This window comes from Suncus etruscus, chromosome 3 (genome assembly GCF_024139225.1).
Source record: "Suncus etruscus isolate mSunEtr1 chromosome 3, mSunEtr1.pri.cur, whole genome shotgun sequence".
NCBI lineage: Eukaryota > Metazoa > Chordata > Mammalia > Eulipotyphla > Soricidae > Suncus > Suncus etruscus.
Genome location: NC_064850.1, coordinates 79,391,683 through 79,417,071, shown reverse-complemented (window position 1 = coordinate 79,417,071; position 25,389 = coordinate 79,391,683). Strand labels below are relative to the sequence as shown.

General features: G+C 41.7%; 2 protein-coding genes across 2 annotated transcripts in view; one reads left to right on the top strand and one right to left on the bottom strand.

Moving 5' to 3' along the window:
- The window catches only part of NMRK1 (nicotinamide riboside kinase 1), a 30,462-nt gene extending 26,754 nt beyond the window's left edge, over nucleotides 1–3,708 (bottom strand). The window contains exon 1 of the mRNA XM_049770813.1: nucleotides 3,489–3,708. Coding sequence (XP_049626770.1) covers nucleotides 3,489–3,708 — 220 coding nt within the window. The remainder of the gene's footprint in view (nucleotides 1–3,488) is intronic.
- Nucleotides 3,709–7,388: 3,680 nt separating this feature from the next.
- OSTF1 (osteoclast stimulating factor 1) overlaps nucleotides 7,389–25,389 on the top strand; it is an 81,148-nt gene continuing 63,147 nt past the window's right edge. The window contains exons 1-2 of the mRNA XM_049770812.1: nucleotides 7,389–7,427; nucleotides 10,081–10,597. Coding sequence (XP_049626769.1) covers nucleotides 7,389–7,427; nucleotides 10,081–10,597 — 556 coding nt within the window. The remainder of the gene's footprint in view (nucleotides 7,428–10,080; nucleotides 10,598–25,389) is intronic.

Genomic DNA, 25,389 nt, shown 5'->3' with positions numbered 1-25,389 from the left:
ACCTATTCCATTAAAACAAGAATTTGACACAGAATTCCTGCTGCTCACATAGAATTCTAATAGAATCTCCTATTTTACATCTGAGGCTAGCTTGCTATGAATTGCTTTGAGATGTTAAAATTAACTTTCTCCTTTGTAACTCAGGACTCTTACTGCTTATCCCCCTAGCCAAGTGAATTGTTATGTATATAAAACAAGTCTACTGTTTTATACTAGGATATACTAGTATAAAATTAGTATAGGAAGTATCTGTATGACTGGCAATTTACCTCATATACCTGTCCCATATATGAAACTTAGAACGATTTTTCTCCCCACACATTGTGTGCTCTCATTTTTCTTCATATTTCACCGCCTGTGCATCCACTCTCCTCAAGGGAACTCAAAAAAGTTCTCTAACTCAACCAGACCCCCAGACCTAGTCTGTGACATATAAACATAAACAAATATATGTATTTGTTGTTGTTTTTGGGCCATACCCACCAACGCTCAGGGATCAATTATGGCAGTGCATGGTGAATGATATGGGATGCTGGGGATCAAACTCAGGTTGACCATATGCAAGGCTAATGCCCTCCCACTATTCTATCTCTAGGCCCATATATATGTGTACATATATATATATACATACACACAAATATATACACACAATGTATGTACACACAATATATATACATACACACAATATATATACACACATAATGTATTGTTCTGGCTCCCTAGTTTCTGTTTCTATTATACTTTTTTTTTCAGCCACACCCATTTGATGCTCAGGGGTTACTCCTGGCTAAACACTCAGAAATTGCCTCTGGCTTGGGGGGACCATATGGGACGCCGGGGGATCGAACCGTGGTCCTTCCTTGGCTAGCGCTTGCAAGGCAGACACATTACCTCTAGCGCCGCCTCACTGGCCCCTGTTTCTAATATATTTAAAAAGAACATTTCAATACATTCCAGAACAGGGTGGTCCCCTAAGCACAACAGTGACTTGAGCAGAAAGCCAAGGGTAGCCCCTGAGCACCACCAAGTGTGTCTCAACCCCTCTGTTCTCCCTCACTCCCTAGCTCCAGCCCCAATTTAGTAAAGGGACTGGAGATCAAAGGTTAAGAGCTCCAAAACCCTATTTCATCCCTGTTACTTCATGCCCCTACCCCTAGTATTGCCCATTTAGCACCTTGCAGGGCCTGAGAAGCACTGTATCTTCTGGCCAAAGTATTCAACCCTCTGGTAAAGTATAGCTGAAAGTCACCAATGGGCCCTCTGTGCTCTACTTAGAGAGGTCAAAATAATTTCAATACAACTGGTTTCATTTATATTTCTATATTTTATTTTATACATTTGAAATCACTAATCTGAGATGCCAAGACATTACTATATCACTAACTATTCACAGAATAGCACCTCATTGTACATTGGCAAGAACCTACCTATGCTTTTTCCCATATAAGATGAATTATACAATGTGAATGACTCAGAAGAATGAGGAATACTGTAGTAAATACTGTAGTAAAACAAGTAATGTCCTTTGTTGATACTTTATTTGCATATTCAGTTCTATACCAGTAAAGGGAACTGGTCCTTTAGGGTGCTGTTAAGAAGAGGGGGACAGAACAACAACAACGCTAACTCATAATAACACAGGGGAGAAAAGTGAGGTGAAGTGCTTCAATACTATGCATGCTCAAAGCTGGGCATGCTGGGAAGGAAATGACTAGTTTTCACCATGAACTAAAGCAGCATCTGATCAAACTTGCCTCTGAGGTCAGCTCTACATTAACAATAGTAAAACAGGCAGAATTTGTTTATTTCCTCACTGCTTCTGTGTTGTGCTGTTCGTCAGGACTTAAGAGTCCTCCTGGCTCCTCTCTCCCACCTAAGCACACATATCTTCTTGAGGATCTAAACAGGTAGCAAAATTACTCACCCTCCAATTCCAATGACAAAGGTTTTCATGATTAGTTTTGAAAATCACCTCTTCCTAAAATTTAAGAAAGAAAAAATAATAAAAATAAATGCTTATCATTAAGATGTCTCAAGGTTGAAAGATATAATCCTAACCTCAAGTCAACTAAGGGGGATGATGTCAGAGAGATCTGTAGATCACCCAGAACCCCATGATACTGACTTTCTTGCCTTCCAGGGATGAGCCTTTATTATACAGCAGTGGTGCCCTAGGGCAGTAGTTCCTGGTTATTGAAGCATAGAAGAAGGTAACAGAGGGTATGCTTTCTGTTTGCTTTTCTTTTTGGCTTTGGGGCCATACCTGCTCAGGACTTTTTTTAAGTCTTTGTGCTCAGTGATCACTCTTGGTGGTTCATGGGATGATATGGGATGGTGGGGATTAAACCTAGATCAGCAGAGTGCACAGCAAGAGTCCTACCTTTTGGACACTCTTTCTTTAAAGAAGGCTTAAATCCTTTTGAAGTTCAATGTGTAATTTGTCTTTTCTAAAAAGGGGCAGTAGGCCAAATAAAGTTTGGGAACCTCTGGTATACTGGCTTCTTTCTTTTCATTTTGTTTTTGCTTTCAGGTCACACCTGGTAGTGGCTCGGGGTTACTCCTGGCTCAGGACTCAAGGGTCACTCCTGGTGGGACCAGGGTTCCAAGGGTAGAACCTGAGTTTCCTCTGATGTACTATTGCTTTGGGTCCCTGCTGGCTTCTTTTTGCCACATTCTATGGCTAAGTGCTATAGTCTGGGGCATGCTTAGAACATATAGTCAAAATCCAGGGAAATAAAAGGGTCTCCTCTAACCCTGAGACCTTTTTTTTTTTTTTTTTTTGTGAGTATGAAGGAGTTTCTGGGCCTTATAGCATGCTAGAAGTTTCAAACTCCCTGAACTGGTGAATCTGATCTCCCCAAAATGACCCATGGAACCTGAAGAGCAAGACTTTGTCTCTCTCCCCCCTTTTGAAATGAGAGAAAAATCACTGCTGGCCTATTTCATACTTAGCTGTGGTCAAAAGGGAAGGTAGAAAAACAAATTCTTTGGGAAATGGTTCTAAAGTAAATATTTGAGATTGTGGAACAAAAGGCAAAATCAAGGTTATTAAGCAGGTACTTATATAAGGAGCAAAACCAAATCACCACCTTATTTTGGGATTGAACAAGGAATCTCATACATGTACTACCATTGAGCTCCTTTCCCTGTCCTTCCACTGCCCTGCCAAATGAAAGTGGAAACACAATAATAATATTTCAGTACAACTTTAATGTCTGCTAATGAGAAGAGCAGGATTCCCCCCCCTTTTTTTTTTGGTTTTTTGGGACCACACCCGGTGATGCTCAGGAGTTACTCCTGGCTATGAGCTCAGAAATCCCTCCTGGCTTGGGGGACCATATGGGATACCAGGGATCGAACCAAGGTCCATCCTGGATCTGCTGTATGCAAGGCAAATGCCCTACTGCTGTGCTATTGTTTCAGCCCCATGGATTCTTTAAAACTGGTATTAACATTTTTTCCTTATTGGATTTCAAAGATAGTATTACCAATCAAAGATAGTTGCCAAGGTTCAGATGGAGTCACCACTAGCCATTGACCGTGGTCTCCTGTGAAGACATAGATGGAGCTTAACTTCCTGTAGCTGTTCCAATAAAGCATCTTTAAGTGAATAGGTAGAACCTCAGTCCCAGGGAATCTTAGAGTATTGCTTTGTGATGGTTGTCCTTGACTGATTATATTCTTTATTCCTTCAGGAATAAGGGACATAGTAATAGTACAACATTAGGGCACTTGCTTTGCATGAGGTTGACCTGGTTTTAATTCCCATATGGTTTGTGAAGCCTGCCATAAACAAACAAACAAACAAAGCAAATCAGCCTAGGTTACAGAAGTAATAACATAAAAATAATTGGGCAGGGTATATGGCTCAAGGGGCACAGCACATGCTGTGCATATTTGAGAGCCTTAGTTCAATTCCTGCTTTCACTACCTCAGCACCACTGGGATGCCCCTGCAACAAAAAGAGCACAAAATTACCAATAAAAATAAAAGATTATTTTTGTAATGTTTTTTGGTCATATCCAGAGGTGCTAAGGACTTACTCCTGGCTCTATTCTCAGGGAATCAGAGATAGAACCTGGGTAGGCCACATGCAAGGCAAGCACTGTACTATTGCTTAAACCCCCTCACTCCCCCCACCCCCCGGTTGCACTCAGGAATCACTTCTGATGAGAATGATAAAGAAAAGAGCAGAACAGACATTAGAGTTTCCCTTGGGAATTGAGTTGCACTGTTGAACATATATACCTCCATCCAATTGCCAACATTTCTTTTTTTTTTTTATAATTTTTTTATTTTGAATTATGATAACAAAAGATGCAAAGAAAGAGGATAAGGTAAAGTTACAGTGGAAGGACAATCACCCATAACATAATTATCAGAAGAAGTCCCCTTGCTGATATCTTAACTTTGAACTTTCACCAAAGAAAGTTAAGATAAATAAAACAGAATCCATGTGCAATTACTTTGTCCCTCAAGTCCCCAGATTGTAGCACATTATAATATTTCTTAACAGCACACAAGGCAATCTAAAGCCATCAAACTTACGTAACTCCTTAAACATTAGAGGCATAGTATTTTTTACATTTCCATGTACATGCATATTAGCTTAAGTTAACCTCAAATTTTAAGTGGGTGAGTTTTAAGGATTAGAGTCAAAGGAGCACAGTAAAAACGGTGTTAGAGTGGCAATTTGTTGTTTGCATAGGCCCGCCAAAATATGAGAGGCATGGAAAGGAATAGCCTTGGCCTAAATACAAAGAGATCCTACCCCTGAAGTTTCCTGGCATAAGACCAGCTCTAGGCCTCAGGAAAGTTATCGTTCGCTCCAAGACATTGTCCGTAGCACCAACACACTTATCACACAGTCTCTGTTGTTGGTCTCATGTTTCTGTATTAAAGATCCTGGAATCTGCATGTCCTACATTGAAGTCATGATGTGGAGTGCCTTCTCGTTTCACCTCACCATGAAAGGGCAATGCAGGAAGCCCTGTCCTGTAAGCAGGTTGTTGTTGTTAAGTCTTCTCAGTGTTAAGGGAAGTCTCTTTTGAGCAGGACGATGTCTGAGCAGTGGTAGGGTCTTCCGTGGTAGAGGATTGCTTCCAGGTGATGTTATAGACAAACCTCACCATAAAGGGGCAATACAGCAAGCCCTGTCCAGTAAGCAGGTCATTGTTCTTGTTGTCTTCTCAGTGTTAAGGGGTGTCTCTTTTGAGTAGATCGATGTCAGAGCAGCTGTAGGGTCGTCCCTGGTACAGGAATGCCTCCGGGTGATGTTATATACAACCTTGGATGTTTTGTAAATGTCTTCTGTAGATCAAGGGGTAAATGGAGAATGCCCATTCTTCTGAGGCCTGTGCCAGGTCTTTATGTCAATGTTCAGGGTGTAAGGTCTCATTGCACTACAAGATTTGTGTGTTCCCATTTCTATTAGATAAGAACTTATTGGTATGTATAGTATTTTCCCATGTTAGTGTGCCTACGCAAACAAGATATAAAGCCACGTGGTGCTATCAGATATATGGGGGCGTAAGAACATTTCCAACAAGACCCATGACTTGGTTCAAACATAAGTATTAAACTGAGGGATTCTTTCACACCAAATTCCATATTGAGCAGTTCACAAAGAGAAGATAAAAAACATGGGGTGGGGATCATCACTGTATAAGAAAGTATTTAGCAAAAGTTATAGCTGTCAAAGAAAACACCCATAAAATGTTGAAAAGATATGTCCTTTTTATGCCTTTTAAAATAGTTGGGTGGGTGTTAACTCTAGGGCACCACTTTGGTCTGTGACTTAGGACTCAACAGTACTTAAGTTAGAAAGGGTAAAAAAGGAGTAATGATGATAGGAGTTAAAGAAGTTAAAGAGAAATATGAACTTATGAAGGGTTATGCAAAAGGGCAGAGTACAAAATGGACATTCTGCATACATAAAAACATAATTCAATGATAGTGAGTACTATTAAAGTTTCTTGTGAGAGTACTATTAATGTTTCTTGTGAGAGTACTATTAATATTTCTTGTGCGCGCGGGGGCTATTGCCCCCGCGCGATTTTGAAAATGTAGACTGGACAGAGATTACCAGTGCCAGCCAAACCTCCTCCTGCTAGACTCCCAGCTCCCAGGAAGGAGAGATCCTTCAAGAAGCTGGGAGACCAGAAGTTCAGAGCCCCACCCAGACCCTCCCTAAGGAGCCGCATGGATAGTGGGGGAAGGCCTAGGGTACCTTCAAGCTCCACCAAGGGACCCAACTCACCGGCTTGCCCAGGCGTGTGGCCCGGGGAAGCCCTGGCGGTAGAGGGGTGCTGGGGTTACCCAAGTCCCGCACCCCCACTAGGCCTGGCCAAGCAGGCCTCTGGCATGGCGGGTGCTCGCCAAACCTCCTCCTGCTAGACTCCAATTGCCAACATTTCTAAGGAGCAATTACTTATGACTCTTGGAAAATAGTGGTGCACTTTTTTCTGCTTTTGAATTTTACTTTTCCTACTCATATTTGGATATGCTAGTACAAAGTTGCCAAGTACCTTTATTTTGTTTGTTTTTGGGTGATTCTTGCAGTGCTCAGGGTTTACTCTGTGTTCATGGGGCACTCTGGAGTTCATGGAGGAGCATATGAATGCTGGGGATAGAACCTGGGTCAGTTGTATGTACTATCTCTCTAGCCCATGCGAACTATTCTTTTGTGGGAAAGATAAAGCTGCCCTTATTTTTAAATAGCTTCTTTCCTGCTGTTTTGGTAATAAATGTTCTTTCTCCTATAAAATTATGTTGACAGTAGATAATATGTGATTGATAGCCTCATCCGGAAAAAAAATATCCTAAGAACTTAGTCATTCCTTTCTCCATCTTGCTGATTTTTTTTTTTTTTTTTGTCAGAAAGTGTCAGCCCATCAACTTTCAGATTTTCACAGCAGAGCCAAAGATTGCCAAGTCCTACCCCTCATTTTGCAGTTGGCCCATTGGAGAAATTTGTCCAAATCCAGTTAATAAATTGAGAGGAAACTAAACCAAGTGAATAAACTTGTTTCAACTTTTCATTTTTCCAAACTTGCTAAAAAGTTTTTCATTATCAAGTGCAAAGAATAAATGCTGCACATATGTTAACCTAATTATAGGCATATAATTGATGTTTTTTATTATTAAGGCTGCTGAATTACCAATGGTACATGTTTGTTTTGTAGGCAGAATATTAAAGAAATTCTGGCCTTCCCTCCTTCTTGCTATACCTACGCATAAACCTAGGAAAACTCTATCAACTACATAGCATACAAAGAGGTGAGTATGGTTGTAGAAATGGAGATAGGTTGTGAGAGATTCTTTTAATGGAAACTAGTGTTACGAAAGTTCAGAGTAAGGAAGAGTCAAGAACTTACTTAGGGGATAACATGGGGGCAAGATATTTGTCTTGCTCAAAGACAGCCCAGGTTTGATTGTTAGCATATCATATGGTCCTCTGAGCAAGTCAGCAGTGACCCCTGGGCTCAGACCCAGGAGTAAGGCCTGAGGCAAATGTAGCCCAATACTGCCAAAGGTAGCTCCCCAACAATATAATAAAGAATGACTGCCTTTTAAAAACAAACAAAGAAACAAAAACAACTACCTTGTCCAATCCCTTTACATTAGGATCTGGCAGGGGTCCTCAAACTTTTTAAACAGGGGGCCAGTTCACTGTCCCTCAGACCACTGGAGGGTCTGACTATAGTAAAAACAAAACTTACAAATGAATTCTTATGCACACTGCATGTATCTTATTTTGCAATGAAGAAACAAAGCAGATACAAATACAATATGTGGCCCGCAGGCCATAGTTTGAGGACCACTGGATCTGGGATATAACTTTGTAGTAGGGTGCAGGTCTTCAATGTATTGGGATCTGGCCTTGACCCGCTTTCCCTCTCCTCCTGTCCCCAAAAAGAAAATCCCCAAGTTTAGGAGGGAATTTCAACAGACAAATCAATTTTTCACCAAAATAGAAATCTCAGTTCTATATTAGCTAAAAGGCAGCCATTTAAGGCAGTGCTTAAGTTCATCTTAAGTGGGCTATATATTTTATTTTAATTTAATATTTTAACTTTTTGGCTTTGGTGTTACACCTGCTATGTTCAAGGCTTACTCCTAGCTCTGTGCCAGGTGTCACTCCTGGTGGGGCTCAAAAACTATATAATGGTATCAGGGATCAAATCCATGTATAAAACAAACACCACACCCACTGTATTATCTTTCTGGGCCCTTCACTACTTGTACTAAGCCTTCCCTCCCATCCCCCATTTTGATATTTTAGTTTGTTTGTTTTGATTTTTGGGTCACACCCAGCAGCACTCAGGGGTTCCTCCTGGCTCTACACTCACAGATTGCTCCTGGCAGGCTCAGGGGACCATATGGGATGCCGGTATTCGAACAACCGACATTCTGCATGCAAGGCAAATGCCTTACCTCCAAGCTATCTCTTCGGCCCCGAAATATATACATTTTCAATCTGTACATCCTACATTGAAGTCAGGATGGTGTGTAGCGTCGTCTAATTTCAACTCGCAATTAAAGGGCAATGCAGAAAGCCCTGTCCAGTATGTAGGTCGTTGTTGTTTAAATCTTCTCAGTGTTAAGGGAAGACTCTTTTGAGTAAATCGATGTCAGAGCAGTAGTAGGGTCTTCCCTTGTAGAGGATTGCTTCCAGGTGATGTCATAGACAACTTTGGATGCTTCATAGATGGCTTCCCTGGTTCAGGGGTGAATGGAGAATGCCCAAACCTCTGAAGCCTGTGCCAGGTCATCATGTCAATGTTCAGGGTGTAAGGTTCCATTGCACCATAAGATTTGTGTGTTCCTATCTCTATTAGACAAGAACTTATTTGTATGTATAGTATTTTCCATTTTAATGTGCCCATGCAAACAAGGAATAATGCTACCTGGCGTTATCAGCGCATAAGGGGGCCACAAGAACAACAACAATCCCTGTGACCTGGTTCAAACATAAGCATTAAACTGAGGGAGTCTTTCACCAAATTTCCTTATTGAACAGTTCAAAAAAATAGAAAAAAAGATAAAAAGTGGGGAAAATAAACAATCTAACTTAAGACACCATTTAAAGAGATAGTCAATAACAGTTATAGCGGTTGAGGGAATATATCTACAATATTCAAATATGGTACCCCCACCGGAACTGGTCTCTTCCCAGCCTGAGAGTCCATCCTCCCACTTTTGTTTTAAATATATATGGTACCGCCCCCGCGCGGATTTTGAAATAGAGACCAATGAGAAAAAAAATACCATTGAATGTCATGACATAATGTCCCGACGTACACCAGTGCTGCATCGGCCTGCCATCCACCCCATGTGCCCCCTCCTTAGTGTAGGGAGAGAAAGGGGGAAAGCCTGAGGACCGCTATAGAGTCCACCTGGGCCAGCAACCAGGGAAGGCCTGGAGTAGAGGAGAAATAGGGGAATGGCTAGGGGCCTGCCAAGCCTCCCAGCACCCTCCAATGTAGGGAGTAAGCCTCCGGAATGGGGTGTCCCCTAACCCCATACCTGGGAAGAGCTGGCCTCCAGGATCAAGGCACTGGAAGACAGCTATCTGCCTGGCCCCTCCCTTTGATTCTTTAAGTCTTTTTATTTTTACTCATTTATTTATTTTGGGCTACACCAGGTGATGCTCAAAGATTACTCCTGATAAGTGCTCAGGAGACCAGAGGAGGTGCCAGAGATCAAACCTTGATTGGCCACAAGCAAGGCATGAAGGAGCCTTACCTGCTGTCCTAAGGCTCTTTTGAGCTTTAAAAAACGCCTTTATCATTAAGACAGTATAATAACGGGGTGCAGTTTGGTCTCCCAAGAGCCTAGGCCAGAGAGCCTTTGACTCCTGTCCTCGGAGGGGGTCTTCCCCTCTTCCCCAAGTTTAACAATTTCCCAAGGAGAGATCAGGCAGAGCATCATCACCTTGGCAGGCCACGTGTAGCACCATTTGAGAGATTTTTAGCAGTTCCTTGAGGGTGTGTGCGCATGATAGGATCAGGTGACAGCCTGGGAACCTTCTGGAAACGCTCCAGGCCGGAGCTAAACTAATTTGCACGGTGGGGTCAGACAGATACTCACCAGGGACTAGCTCGAATCCATCCCAGCAAAGCAGCGAGTGCGTGCCCAAGAGGCAGCCCTGAGAGCTCGTTCACCGCTCGGCCTCACCTCGCCGCTGGCCTGTCCCCACGGGCCTCGGCTCTGAGCTCGGCCGGACTCCTGGACCCAGCCGTGGCCGGGGCGGGGCTCGGGAGCGCGCAGCCAGCCCTTCCGCGAGGACGCGCGCGCCCCTGCCGGGCTCGGAGTTTCCGGCGCTCCCGCCGCGGCGAAAAGCCAATCAGCGCGCGGCGAGGAGGCAGCCCACTTCCTGGTCCGCGGGAGCGCGCGCGGCCGTCACTTCGGGTTGGTCCGCGGCGCGACTCGCAGAATCCCGAGTGCGTGCAGGTCCCTGGGCGCGGAGAGCGAAGTCGGGCGCTTCGGGGGCGCCTGCTGGTCGGGCGTGGCGGACTCTCGGTGCGTGGTCTTAAGGATCCAGCACCCTCTGGAAGCGACATGTCGAAGCCGCCGCCCAAACCGGTCAAGCCAGGTAAGGGGCGCGGGGCAGCTCCCCGGGTGGAGTGTGGAGCCCCCGAGCTCCCCCGGGTTGGGACTTGGGAATTCGGGGGACGGAGCTTTGGGTCTCACGAGGAAAAGGAGTTTTCGGTTCTCCTTGCACAAGTTCAGTTGCTGCCATCTGGTCCCTTGCAACTTGCAATGCGGCCCATGGCGCCGTCCCGTGACAGCTTTCCTGGAACACGGGGCCACGGGTCTCCCTTAGGAAGAATTGCATTTCTATATTATATATTTTTAGTATATATTATTTCATTATAATATTATACATATAAAATTCTGATCTTACTCAAAACGGCCTTTGAGCTCCTTCCTCTATTATTATTATGTTATTATTTCTTTTTAGAATGTGTCACTGTCAAGTTCTTGACCCTCGAGAGGGAAGTGGAAGTGTGCTGGGTGTGGTTTGAGGGTGACGACGACGAGTTTCTTGGGGGTCAGTTTTGAGATCGACCTGGGGAATCCGTCGAAGAACGTTGAGAACACTTTTCTCTGAGCCCCAGGCTAGAACATTTTAGTTTTCAGCAGGGTAATCTCGGCCTCTAGGATTCTGAAGTGTCACTTGATCATACGTTGCACGATAAAGTTTTCCACGGCTCCTCTTCTTGAATTAGGGTGTCAAAACGGGGAGGGTGGAATTGCTGCTACATTTTCTCGGCCAAAACATTTTAAACTATTCTTGGAATTTTCTTTCTTTCTTTCTTTCTTTCTTTCTTTCTTTCTTTCTTTCTTTCTTTCTTTCTTTCTTTCTTTCTTTCTTTCTTTCTTTCTTTCTTTCTTTCTTTCTTTCTTTCTTTCTTCCTTCCTTCCTTCCTTCCTTCCTTCCTTCCTTCCTTTCTTTCCTTTCGTGTATGATGGGGGAGAAATAGCAAAATGATTTTGAAAAGGACTGTTTTAATTCGATACTGAATACACTTTTGTATTCATGTTTTGGTGGGGTGTGGCCAAACCGGGGAGTGCTCAGGGCTGACTCATGGATTACTCCTGGTGGGCTCAGAAGATCTTATAGGCTGGGTGTCTCCAACCTGCTGGGTCAGGCTTGTGGAAGTAAAGTGACTTAAGCTATATTATTGCTCAGCCCCTCTCCCACTCCCTTGAATATATGGAAAACAAAGGAAATGGAAGATAAATGACTCCTGATGTATGCTTAAAGTTTTATTTCCCCACTGTTTTGTAATTTCTGTACAGTGCATACTGAAAGTTTCCATTCCCATCAAATTTCCAAGTAACCTTTATTGCAAAGGCTGGATTTCAGTAATTAATTTGTTCAGGCTTTGATTAAGCTGTTTTTCGTGAGTCCTTTGTTGTTTTTTTCTTAGCCATGGTTACAATGACAGTTTTGAGTCTTTTTATTTGAACATTATGCATATACCTCGTGGGACATAGTTAGGAAGAGTTAAAGTTTGGTTAACTTGTTGAACAAAGTTGGGCATGGCTACTAGAATTGGATTTTATGCTCCTATAAATGTGGCTTCAGATGAAGAATTTGTATTTGGGTGCCCAAACTGTTGTACGGCTTCAAGTGTAATCCCTGACCAGTCAGGAGTCAGCACTGAGCAAGGATGGGGATGGCATTGTCTCCCTCTACCCCACCCAATTTACATTTTAATTAAGAGTACATCTGGGAGAGGACAGTATTTTGAACTCTGATGGAAAGCAGACTCTATAGAATCCAACTAAGCTGAGTTGTTTGTTCTCTGATAGCTAACCTAAGTAGCTTGAGAAGCCATTCTTAAGGCTTTCGTCTGCAGACATGAAGTGGTCTGGGCTGCAACTGGACAGTGAGATTTGACAGTGGCAGGAGCTTGTCTTGAGGTGGGGCTGCACTCCTAGAACCATTTTGTTGTCTAAGAAAGATCAGTGTGTGTTTTTTCTTTCTTTTTGGAGCAAATTAAAAAGCTAAAGGAGAAAGGGACTGCACTTTACACTGGTTTAAGTGACATCCAAACTCAAATAAGGTCACCCCAGAAATAATTTTGGTAGTTTACAAAGTGTACAATGAGGGGACATAACCTTTACTTCATTTTGTTTTGGTGTCAAACCCAGATGCAATATGTGCAAAACAAACACCTTAGTACGTGTACTGTCTCTCAGACCCTAACTTTTATTTGCTTGTAGGTTACTCCTGGCTCTGTTCTCAGGAATTTCTCCTGGTAATGGACAGGGATCCAGGAGATCTATCTTGGATAGGCCACATGCCAGTCAAGCATCCTATTCTCTCTACTTTTGCTCTGGTCTCTCTCAGATTTCAACATTTAATCAGACTTGAAATTTTGAGTGAATTGGCTTGATTGAAAACAGAACGGTCCCATTAAAGTGCTGACCCATATTTACCATGTGCGAGACTCAGACCCATCTAATCACTTGTACATGCATTAACTCATTTACTTTTTACCATAATCCCAATTTCTGCTACAGCATATGGTCCACAAGTATTGCCTGGTGCTCCTGAAAATGGAGCCAGGAGTATTCCCTTTATACACTGGGTATGTTCTCCCATGTCATCCCCATAGAAAAATGTCAAAGGAAGTCATAGGAAAAATTAGCCTCTGGGTCTAGAGCAATAGTATAATGGATATGGTGTTTACCTTGCATGCTACTGACCTGGGTTTGATCCCTCGCATCTCATATGGTCCCCCAAGCCTGCCAGGCAGGAGTAACTTCGGAGTATTGCCAGAGGTGGTCCAAAACTAAACAAAACAAAACCAAGATCAGAAAAGTTAGCCTGCGAACATATTTGTCCTAAGGCATTTTTGAAGGAGGGCTTTAGCTTAGGCTCTCAGCTCCAAAGGGAAAAAAAAAACAAACAGCCCAGTTATTAGATTCCTAGTACTTATAAAGTCAAACTGTATTACTTGCACTGAGCAGAAGCTATTTTATTGGCACTGAGCTTCTCTGTTGACACTGAGAAAGACTTTTCCCAGGAATTCTCTGTAAGTGTTGAAGAGAACTGGACATCTGCAAGAAACGTAAGTGGGACATCATCGTGGTTTGCCCTTTGACTTCCTTCATTGATAAAAGTGGGTGACAGAGGAGAAAAAATTACTTAGTGAAATGTTTTAGGAGCAACGAACATTAACTATAATGGGGGCTACTAGGTTTCTCCAGATGATTGGTGTGTGCCAGTCATATACCAATTAGCATATTTTCAGAAGGATTGTTCTTTCAAAGGCCTGGGGAGATGCTTGTGAAAAAGCGTCAGCACTTCATTTTCTTTGCATCTGTTTAACGTTATGCCAGCGCCACTCTGCTTGGGCCTTTGATGGATCCCAAACTCATTTGCTAACTTTCTTTCCCTTTTTTTTTTCTGGTTTTTGGATATTTGGGCCACATCCTGAAACATTCAGGGATTACTCCTGGGCTCTGCATTTAGGGATCACACCTGGCATTGTCCTCAGGTCATATGTGGTATCAGGATTGAACCCAGTTCAACTGCCTGAGGCAAATGCTTTACTTGTTCCCTACCATTCCCCTAACAATGTTTGTATGTGTGTGGCAGAACGGGAGGGGGCTAGGAGGAAGGGGGTGTCATATCTAGTAGCACTCAAAAGGCTTCTGGTTTTGTGGAGTTTTCTTAAGACCATGTGGTGCCACTGCTGGAGATAGAGCCCTGGTTTCTCAAACGTCTCAGCACCTTGACCTATGTCTCTGTTCTTTGCTAATATTTTTTAATACATATAGTTTATATTTCAGACTCTATACTTACAGCAGTGCTTCTCAATTATTTTCTGTCATGCCCCCCCTAGGAAGAAGAAAACATTTTTGCACCCCCCCCGCGTGACTGTAAATAGATTATTTATTAAAATAAAACTTTAACATAAAAAACAAAAATATGTAAAATAATTTGAGCTGATTTTTTTAATCAGAAGTGATGCCTGGATTAATGGCTACAATGACACGTTTTGCAATGCATAGCTTTTCGAAGCGGGGTTTGAAGCAAGACACAGCAACTCTCAGCTCCAGAGACGTACAGAGACATAAACACAGGGCTTAGCTTGTTATGACAGTATTTGCCGAAGTCAAATGCGCCCCCATTATGGAGCTTCACACCCCCCCGTGGGGTGCGCCCCACTATTTGAGAAGCACTGAGTTATAGGATCATTTGAATAAGATCTTGAGTCTAATGTGGGAGATTCATCTATCTATAGATAGTATCTTAGATTAGTATAATCTACAAATGGATGATTGATCTCATATCTTAAAAAATAAGTCTTTGTGCTTGGTCTACTATATAAACAGTAGACCACTTACCTTGCATACAGCGACCTGGGTTTGATCCTTGAGTGCAGAGCCATGAATAACTCATAAGCATTGCCAGGTGTGGCCTGCTCCCCCCTTAAAATAAAGAAATCTTGTAAATATGAAACATCTGTTTTGTTGTAGGAAATTTGGAAAATATATACCTGTGAACAATAAATGACAACTTAACTTAAAATGTAAAAGTTACTCCTAATGTCTCATGACACCCACAATTTATCTCTCACATTTTCTTTTTTCTTCTTTTTCAAATTCATTTTATCTAAAAGTGAAAATATAGGGGCTAGAGATAAGATTGCTTGCCTTGCATGGAGACCTGGCTTCGACCCCACTATCCTAGCAGGGGTCTCAAACTTGCAGCCCGAAGGCTGCAAACAGCCCTCCCTACAACATTTTGTGGCCCTGCCCTAGAGGAATCTATTTTTGTTTTGTTTTGTTTTAGTTGTTTGGGTCACTCCCCCCAATGTTCAAGACTTACTACTGACTTTGCACTCAATGATCATCCCGACTGACTTTGCTTCCTGAGGCCCCCAGGTAAATTGAGTTTGAGACCCCTGCATGGTCTCTCAAGCACTGCCAGGAGGGGGGGGGGCACATACATACACTTCAGTGCTTAGGGTTTACCCCTGTGTTCTTAGCGATCACTTCTGGCAGGCTTGGAGGACCATATGGAATGCTGAATATAAACTCTTGTTAGCAGGGTCAAGGCAACTGCCCTTACTCACTGTACTATGGCAATGACACCAGGAGTAATGAGTTACTGTGAGCATCACAAGGTGTTCCCCCCAAACTAAAACCAAATCAACCAACCAAACAAAAATTAATTAAAAAACCCCACCGCAAATTACAATTGACCTTTTCACAATGTTCTGATTTCATTTTTAAATGAATACTGTTGGCTGGCTTATGTTTCTTACAATCTATATATTATTGCTCATGCACTGCTTGAGAAATCAATTCTGTCACATTTTGACCTTTTCTTGCCTAATTTATTTTCCTGTAGGTCTACTTTTTTTTTTTTTTTAACCACATTCTGCAGTCCTCAGGGGTTAGTCTTGCCTCTAAACTCCGAAGTTATTCCTGGCAAGCTCAGGTTACTGTATGGGGATCAAACCTGGGTCATATGTGTGCAAGGCAAAAGCCTTATCCACTGTATTATTGCTTTACTCCTGTAGGTCCACTTTTGACCTCTCAAGGTCTTTCATTGAAATAATTTCCCTTTAATTGTACCACCTTGGTACTCTGCTAAAATGAGTCACAGTTTTGAGGTCTTCATCTTGTTCAGGAAACCTATTTTCCTTCATCAGAAACATCACAGCCTCATACATATGGAACATATGCACAAAGTTTACAGTCAGGGATAACTCCCAGTAGGGCTTAGGGTGTTTGTGGGCATCATATAAGGTACTGGGGATTAAAACTGGATGAGCTGTGTGTAAAGCAAGCACCTTACTTGCGGTAATATCTCTCCATATGTAACTTCTGTTCCTTCCTGCCACCCTCAGAAGTATTGCTGTTCAGTTCATTTTGGTTTTTTTCTTTTTGGTGGGGGAAGTCACACCCGGCAGCGCTCAGGGGTTACTCTCCTGGCTCTACACTCAGAAATCGCTCCTGGCAGGCTCGGGGGACCATATGGGATGCCTGGATTTGAACCACCGTCCTTCTGCATGCAAGGCAAATACTCTACTTTCATGTAATCTCTCCAGCCCCCATCAGTTCACTTTGGTTCCCTGAGTCCACCAAGAATAATTCCTGAGTACAGTATCAGGAATAACCCCTGAGCACTGCCATGGGAGGTCCCAAACACACACACACACACACACACACACACACACACACACACACACACACACACACACACACACACACACACGCGAGCGCGCACGCGCGCACACACACACACACACACACACACACACACACGCGCGCACGCACGCACGCGCACACACACACACACACGGGACTTTGAAGGAGCACATGTCATTTTTTAGGTTTCTTTGTATTGACAATTAAAAATTAAACTTTAGGGCCAAAGAAATAGTACAGGATGTAGGGTACTTGTTTTGAATGTGTCCAACCCTGGTTCAATCCCTAGAACCACAATGGGCCCCCTCCTTGGTCCTGCCAGGACTAAGCCCTGAGCACATACTAGAGTGACACCAAAAACAAATCCAACAAAATTAGAAGATGTCCTATATGCTGTTTCATCTATATCTGTGAGCTGAAAGTAGTCTTCATTTAAAAAGAATCTAAATTTTTATATAAATTTTGCCTTATTAAATGAATTTATTAGAAGATCAAAGTGTTGGTTTGACTTTAAGTATGCACATGAATACTTTCATAAACTTGATGCTTTATTTATACCTGGTTAAGAATAAAGTTTATAAAACATCTTGAAAATTTAATGCAATAATATACCATATGATTGTAATAGTAATAGTTGGCACTGTCAGAATCCATTATACTTAACTATGACATGATTTTTATTTCTGATTTGGTTTTTTCTCTCTCTTTGTGAGTGTTGCTAATGGTTTATAAATCTTGTTAGTTTTTTTGAAGAACCAACTATTGGTATCATTGATCTTTTGGATTATTTGTTTGATTTTCAGTTCATTAATTTCTGCTCGATGTTTTATCATTTCTATCACCTGCCAGCTTTTGGCTCATTTTGTTGGTCATTTTCAACTTCGAAGTTGTGCCACTAACTTATTTATCTAGGCCCTTTCTTCTTTCCTGATGTGTGCTTGTAAAGCTATAAATTTTCCTCTTAGTACTGCTTTTGCTATGTTCCACAAATTCTGATAATCCATATTTTCATTTTCTTTTGATTCCAGAAATATTTTGATTTCCTTTTTGATTTTTTCCCCTGACCCATTGATCCTTCATTAGTGAGTTTACTTTCTAGAGATTAAAGTTATTTCTCTGTTTGTTGAGATTCACTTCTATTTTCAGTGCATTATGGTCTGAGAAGGTAGTTGATATAATTTCTATCATCTTGATTTTAATGGAGATATATTTTGTGGCCCAGTATGTGGTCTATCTTGGAAAATGTTCCATGTGCATTGGAGATGAATGTGTATGCATTCAGCTTTGGGGGGATGAAAAACCCTTTATAGCTCTCTCTTCCATTTCTTCCTTCAAAGCTAGTATATCCTTCTTTAGTTTTAGGTTTATGAATCTATAAAAAGGTGATAAGCAGTGCTGAAGTCTCCCAACTACTACTGTATTCTTTTTCGATGTCTTTCTTACATTTTTAAATATTTTGCTCGCCCACTACTTGGTGCAATATGTTGAGGATTGTTATTTCTTCCTGATGTACATATTCCTTTATTTTTAAGAAAGAACCCTCTCTGTCTCTTAGCATTTTTAAGCCTGAAAAGTCTGCCTTGTCTGATATTAGTATGGCTACTCCAACCTTTCTAATAAAGTTTTTTGCTTAAAGGATTATCTTCCAACTTTTGACTTTGAGTTTGTTTGCTTTGACTACTTAAATGTTTCTTTCAGGCAGCAAAGTGTTGGATTCAGTTTTCTGATTCATTTTGCGACTCTGTGTCTCTAAATTGGCACATTTATTTATTGACATTGAGAAATATGTATGTCATAGAATTTTGTGCCTTTTTTTGTGGAAGTTTGTTGTATTTGTGGGGTTTATCTTGCCTTAAAGTACTTCCTTCAGTTCTTCTTTTGAAGTTGGTCTTGAATGAAAAGTTTCTGACCTGTTGTTTATACACATAGCTGTTGTGGAACTGTGTATCCTTCCTTCAAACCTGAATGTGAGTCGATCTGAGTGAAGTATTCTTGGTGAGGTGTTCATTTAGCTGAATTTTTGTTTGTTTGTTTGTTTTGTTTTGTTTTTGGGTCATACCCGGCAGCATTCAGGGGTCACTCCAGGCTCTATGCTCAGAAATCACTCCTGGCAGGCTCGGGGGACCATATGGGATGCCGGGATTCAAACCACAGTCCTTCTGCATGCGAGGCAAATGCCTTACCTCCGTGCTATCTCTTTAGCCCCTTAGCTGAGTTTTTTCACTATATACTATCACTGCCTTCAGGCTTGAAGGGTTGCTTGTGATAAATCTGCTGTAATCCTTAAGAATACTCCTTTGTATATAATTTCCTTTTCAGATCTGGCTGTATTCAGTATTCTATCTCTAGCGATGGTTCTTATCACTGTAACTAGGATGTACTTAGGGTTGTTTTTATTTGGGTATCTTTTAGCAGGTACTCTTCGGATATCCAGTATGTGGGTGTAAGCGCTCTTCAGCTCTGGGAACTTATCAGCAATGATTTCTTTGATTGTTGGTTCTTCATAGGGTTTTTCTTCCTGGTTCTCTGGAATTCCAATGTTTCTTATGTTTTTGTTGAATTTATCCCAAAGTTCTCTTGTCTGTTTGCTTATTTTTTTCATCCTCTATTCACTTATTTTAAGACTCATTTCCACCTTCTGTTGTCTGGAAGTTGCTTCAGCTCATCTTCAAACACACTGAGTCTGTCCTCAGAAGTTGTTACTCTGCTAAGGTCTTGGGTCTTCCAGTGAGTTTTTCATTCATCTACCAAGTTTTTCAGTTCTGTTATTTTTCTTTGAAGCTTTCTCACATCTACTTCTTGAGTCTTTTTGGCTTTCTGTTCCATGGTTTCTTGAACATCCTCAATATTTCCTCTCTTAAGTCCTTATCAGAGAGGCTATAAAGGTAGCTGATACTATTTGGGTCATCTTCATTTACTAAGTGTCATGAGATTCTATATTGCTTCCCCCTTGTGACCTTTGTAGTGTGGTGCTGTTTTTTTTATGTGTTGCAGTGAAGTTTTCTCACTAGAAGAAATGTGTGGCTGTGGGGTGAAGCAGGGCAACTCTTTTGAGTCAAAGAGGACCCATTGTTGGTCTCTCTGCCTTAGTTTCTTGGGACTGTCTATGATGTGACTTTTTTTTTTCTTTTTTGCCACATCTAGCTGTGCTCAGAGGTTACTTCTGTCTCTGCACTCAGAAATAACTTCTGGTGGGCTTGGGGGACCATGTGGGTTACTGGGGATTGAACCTGGATCAGTTGCATGGAAGGGAAACACCTTACCCATTGTGCTATTGCTCTAGTCCCTATGATGCGAATTTTAATATCCCCACTTTAAGAACAAAATAGGACTTCATTTACTTAACTCAAGAACTTAAGGTTTAAAGCTTAAAAATTATTTGACTTGGGAATGAAATGCAAGCTTTATCTGGAGTTTCTGTATTTATCTTGGGAAGAGAAATGTGAGGATTCTAGGTTGAATCAGCTTTTGAGGGGAGACAGCTGTCTTTAGTAAATTACACAGTTGCATTATTTACATTTGTTTGATATAATTCAATTTTTTTCAAATGATCTTTATTGGATTACTGGATTTTGAGAGTAAAATCTTTTCTTTTATGTTTTTTGGACTAACTACACCTGGTGGTGCTTTTAGAGCTCACTTCTGGCTCAGCGCTCAGACTTCATTCCTGGAAGTGCTTGGGATATATAATGTAATATAATATAACATGACATGACATAACATAATATATAATACATATATATATATAATATAATATATAAATGCTTGGGATTGAAGCAGGTTTGGCTGCTTGCAAGTCAAGGATTTTAACCCTTATACTGTCTCTCTAGTCTTTTATTATTTTCAGCAGCCTGGCAATTAAACATTTTTTTTTGTTTTTTTGGGCCATACCCATTTGATGCTCAGGGGTTACTCCTGGCTAAGCGCCCAGAAATTGCCCCTGGCTTGGGGGGACCATATGGGATGCCAGGGGATAGAACCACAGTCCTTCCTTGGCTAGCGCTTGCAAGGCAGACACCTTACCTCTAGTGCCACCTCTCCGGCCCCTAAACATTTAATGTATTTAGTTATATTAAAGCACATTGATGTTGGTACAGCTATCAACATATTACAGATCTTTTCTTGTCTTCCTCCTCTTCCCCTTCTTTCTCTTTCTCTTCCTCCTCCTCATCCTTTCTCCCTTTCTCCTCCTCTTCTGCTATCATTTTATCCTCCTCCTTCCTCCTTCTTTTCTTCCTTCTTTACCCATGCAAGCACGTCTAAGCCATTTCTTGTCTCCTACAATAAAAAATTGGGTACATAATAAGTCCTTGGAAGAAGGGGGGTGTTGTACTTTGGGTAGTTTCACTATGAAGTTGCAAAGACTAGAAGCAGTGTTCATCAGCATTGCTTCTATATCACTAATACATTACTAATGCATCAGCATTACTTCTGGGAATCACTTCTTTTGAGCTACCACCTGACTTCAGTGTTAGTGTCTGAGAGAGTACAGGGATTTAGGCACTTTCCTTGCATGCTGCCAACCTCAATTTTTTGCCAACCTCAGTACCACGTATGTCCCTCAGTACCACAGGTGTGACCTACAAAAAAGGACCAGAAGTAAGCCTTGAGCACTACCAGGTGTTGTTTCCTCTCTTCACTCATAGCCCCTAAATTATGACCAGTGCAGTAAAGTTTTCTGGCATGTCCCTGAAAAAGAAGGAAACACTTTTTTTTAACCTCTTATGTTCTGTTTCTGGAACCTATAAATTAAGCTGTCAACAACAGATTAATAGATTAAAAAGTAAGATCTTAATTGAGATGTCTTTATTTTATATTTACAATGATTAAATAGAAAAGATTTGATATACATGGCAGTGGTTAGACTCAGATAGGAATCACTTACCTTGAGAAGAGGGTAGAAGAGATTTATTTTAATAAAGGTAAATCCTTCCTTTGTTAAAGATTCTTTATGAAGATCCTTAATAAAGCAGGGCAAAAAAGATTCTGTGGTAAAAGAACTTAGGGGGTTTGGGAAAAATTTTAAATAGCAGTAGAAAAAGAATCTTGGTTCCTTAGAACAACTGCCTAGTCTTTCATTGTATTTATTGAAGTAGATCTTTGTTAAGGCAGCACGCCTAAATTGTTTCCACTCATTTTATCATAACATATAGTACTGTAGCTTGTGTGAGTTAACTCCAAAGAGAAAATTCTGGCAGTAAAATAATTGTATTGGAGGATACGTTCATTACCATTTTTAATCGTGTTTTCAAAATGCTTTCCAAAGAGGTTGTACCAGTTTGTCTTCCTACTAAAAATGTAGAAACATGCCTTGAGCAGAAACACCGAAGTGCATATGGTAGGAGATAGTATCAAAGTGTGTCCAGAGAACTGAGAAACACAGGCAAGGAGCCTCAGGAAATAGCACTTGTCACAGAAAAGTTGGGTTTTAAGTGAGTCATAGGTAGATGGACAGATATAGAATCCTGCCTTCATTTGCAGGATTAAAAAATGAGACAGTAACCTATAGTATGAGAATAATACCCATAGACAATAGAGATGAGGGCCAGGAGGGCCAGTCTGTGGTAGGAAGCTTGCCACAAAGCAGGGGGAGTGCAGTTAGGGCAGAGAAGTGATCAATATAACAATCATAGCTGGGAATGATCACTCTGGACAAGAACTGGGTCCTGAAAGGAGGTAAAAATAATATGCATATACTACTTTAGTAACAAAATTGGAAACCACAGTGTCTAGAAGGAAAAAAGAGATTTCAAAATAGAAAATTGTCTGTCATAGAGGCAGCTTGGGGTAAGGGGTGGGTAGGAGGGAAACTGGGGACATTAGTAGTGGGAGAAAAACTCTGGTGAAGGTATGGGGATGTTGGAACATTGCATGACTGAAACTCAACCAACAACAACCATTTTTTGGGGTTCTTTTTTGTTTGCTTGTTTGTTTGTTTTGGGTCACACCCAGCAGTGCTCAGGGGTTACTCCTGGCTCTACACTCAGAAATTGCTCCTCACAGGCTTGAGGGACCATATGGGATGCCGGGATTTGAACCACCATCCTTCTGCATGCAAGATAAATGCTTTACCTCCATGCTATCTCTCCGGCCCCCTATCAACAACTTTTTTTTTTTTGGTTTTTGGGCCACACCCAGCGGTGCTCAGGGGTTACTCCTGGCTGTCTTCTCGGAAATAGCTCCTGGCAGGCACGGGGACTATATGGGACACTGGGATTCAAACCAACCACCTTAGGTCCTGGATCGGCTGCTTGCAAGGCAAACACCACTGTGCTATCTCTCCAGGCCCCCATCAACAACTTTTAATAAAAAAAAAGTTTAAGAAAAAGGGGGACCAGAGGGGCTGGGCGGTGGCGCAAGAGGTAAGGTGCCTGCCTTGCCTGCGCTAGCCTTGGACGGACCACAGTTCGATCCCCTGGCGTCCCATTTGGTCCCCCAAGCCAGGAGCAACTTCTGAGCGCATAGCCAGGAGTAACCCCTGAGCGTTACCGGGTATGGCCCAAAAAACAAAAAAAAAAAAAGGGGGGGGGGACCAGAGCAATAGCACAGCAGCTAGGGCATTTGCCTTGCATATGACCGACCTGTGTTCCATTGTTCCATTCCTGGCATCCCATATGGTCTCCTGAGCCTGCCAGGAGTGATTGCTGAGCTCAGAGTGAATGCCTTCGGATGTGGCCCCAAAACAAAACAAAACAAAAAAAGTTTTTAAGAAAAAAATGTTGGGTCTTGAATTCTGTTTTTGGGTCACAGGCATTAAAATGCTCAGGCTTTAATCCTGGTTCTATACTGAGAAATTGCTCCTGGCAGGCACGGAGGACCATATGAGATGCAGTGATTCTAACCAGGGTCTGTCCTGTGTTGGCCGTGTGCAAGGCCTTACCACATCGCCTTACCACTGTGCTATGGTTCTGCCCGCCCCCGCCCCCGTGTCTTGAATTCTGAGTAGGAGTTTGCGAGGACAAAAGGGCAAATATTCAGTGAAATGGGCAGATGTAAATGAATAAAGCATGTCCTATCCATGTTTGCTTGGCTGCATAGAAAGCTGGAGTGTATGTAGATCTAGAACAGTGAGCCAGAGAAGTTCATTGTAAATTAAAGAGAACGTCATTTGCAAAGGGCAGCAGTTCTCGAAATTGGCTCCTACAACACAGAAAAAGAGAAAGGTCCTCATATTAGCTTCTCAGTATCAGCGGAACTTAACTATAGTTGTGGGTGTTTAGTTTGCGGACATGGGTTAAAGAGGGAACTAGTTTCACAAGTCACTGTGGGACTGTGGATAGGGTGATGAAACGTATTTATTATCACCAGCCATTTTCTACTTTATGTTTGGGCCAATGTGACTTACCAAGTCACAGAGCAAATTTCGCCACCCTTGGGGTAGGAGTTAGGGAAAATTTTTGTATTTGTGCGTTTTTTGAAGTATTTTAAGAGGTTTATTATTTTTGTTTTATAGTAGCCCCAGATGTGCTTAGGACTCATTCCTGGCTGCACTCTAGGAATTATGTGTGGTGTGTGCAGGGCAAGAACTTACTATACTGTCTTTTTAGTCCCAGTGAGTTTCTAAAACAATGTTTATTATCCTATAGAAAATTATCTAAGTTGATCACTACTTTGGCTTCATATTGTTGGAATCAAAGAATTGATTCAGTGCAGGTCTTTTCTGCCTAGTGCTTCTGATTTTTTGAGAGTTTCAGTTCAAAAGAATCAAGACTCGAGAGATCAGCAGAATTTATTTTCCTGGCAGATTGATGGCTTTAGATGCCTTACAAGGAAATATCTGAGGGCTTCCTGAAAGCTAGGCTCTGCTGAGTTCTAAGAGTATTTATTTCAGCTCATCTATGAAAGAGGACTTAAACAAAATTAAGAAACGACTTCTACCTGAAGAATATTCTGGAAAGAAACATTAGAGATGTGGATCAAGAGGACCAGTCCATGGTAGAAAGCTTGCCACAATGTAAGGGGAATGCAGTCAGGACAGGGAAGGACAATGATAGTACAGTTAGGACAATGATAGTTGGAAACTATCACTGTGGCCAAGAACTGGGTGTTAAAAGGGAATAAAGTGATAGGCATACTAGTGTCTAAAAAGAAAAGTTGAGGAGAAGGAGAAGGAAAAGGTAGAGAGAGGGTAAAGTTGGAGAGAAGAAAGAGGGGAGAGAGTGAGAGAAGAAAAGAGAGAAAGTGAGAGAGGGTGAGAGAAAGAGAGAGGGGAGAGAGAGAGAGAGAGAGAGAGAGAGAGAGAGAGAGAGAGAGAGAGAGAGAGAGAGAGAGAGAGAGAGAGAAGAATGTTTGCTCAGAGGCAGGAAGGGATGGGATAAGGAAACTGGGGACATTGGTGTTGGAAAATGTGCACTGGTGAAGGGCATTGTACATTTTATGACTGAAACTCAATCACGAGCAACTTGGCAATTGTGAAAAACTAACCAACCCAAGTATATTATGAACAAACTTGTAACCACAGTGTTTAAATAAAGTTTATTAATTACTATTAATAAAAGAATATTCTGGAAAGAGCATATTTCCTAGGAATTTCCTAAACTAATGCTGAGTGGAGGTTTTCTCTACATTTCAGCACTCTGAAGATGGCTGAGGGCAGCTAGGTTGAGAAGAAACTTGATTTTGGTTGTTCGTGCAGTTGCTGAATATCTCAGGCTGCAGGAAGATTTAGAAGAGTCTAGAGTTTCACATTTCCTTGCTTGAAAACTC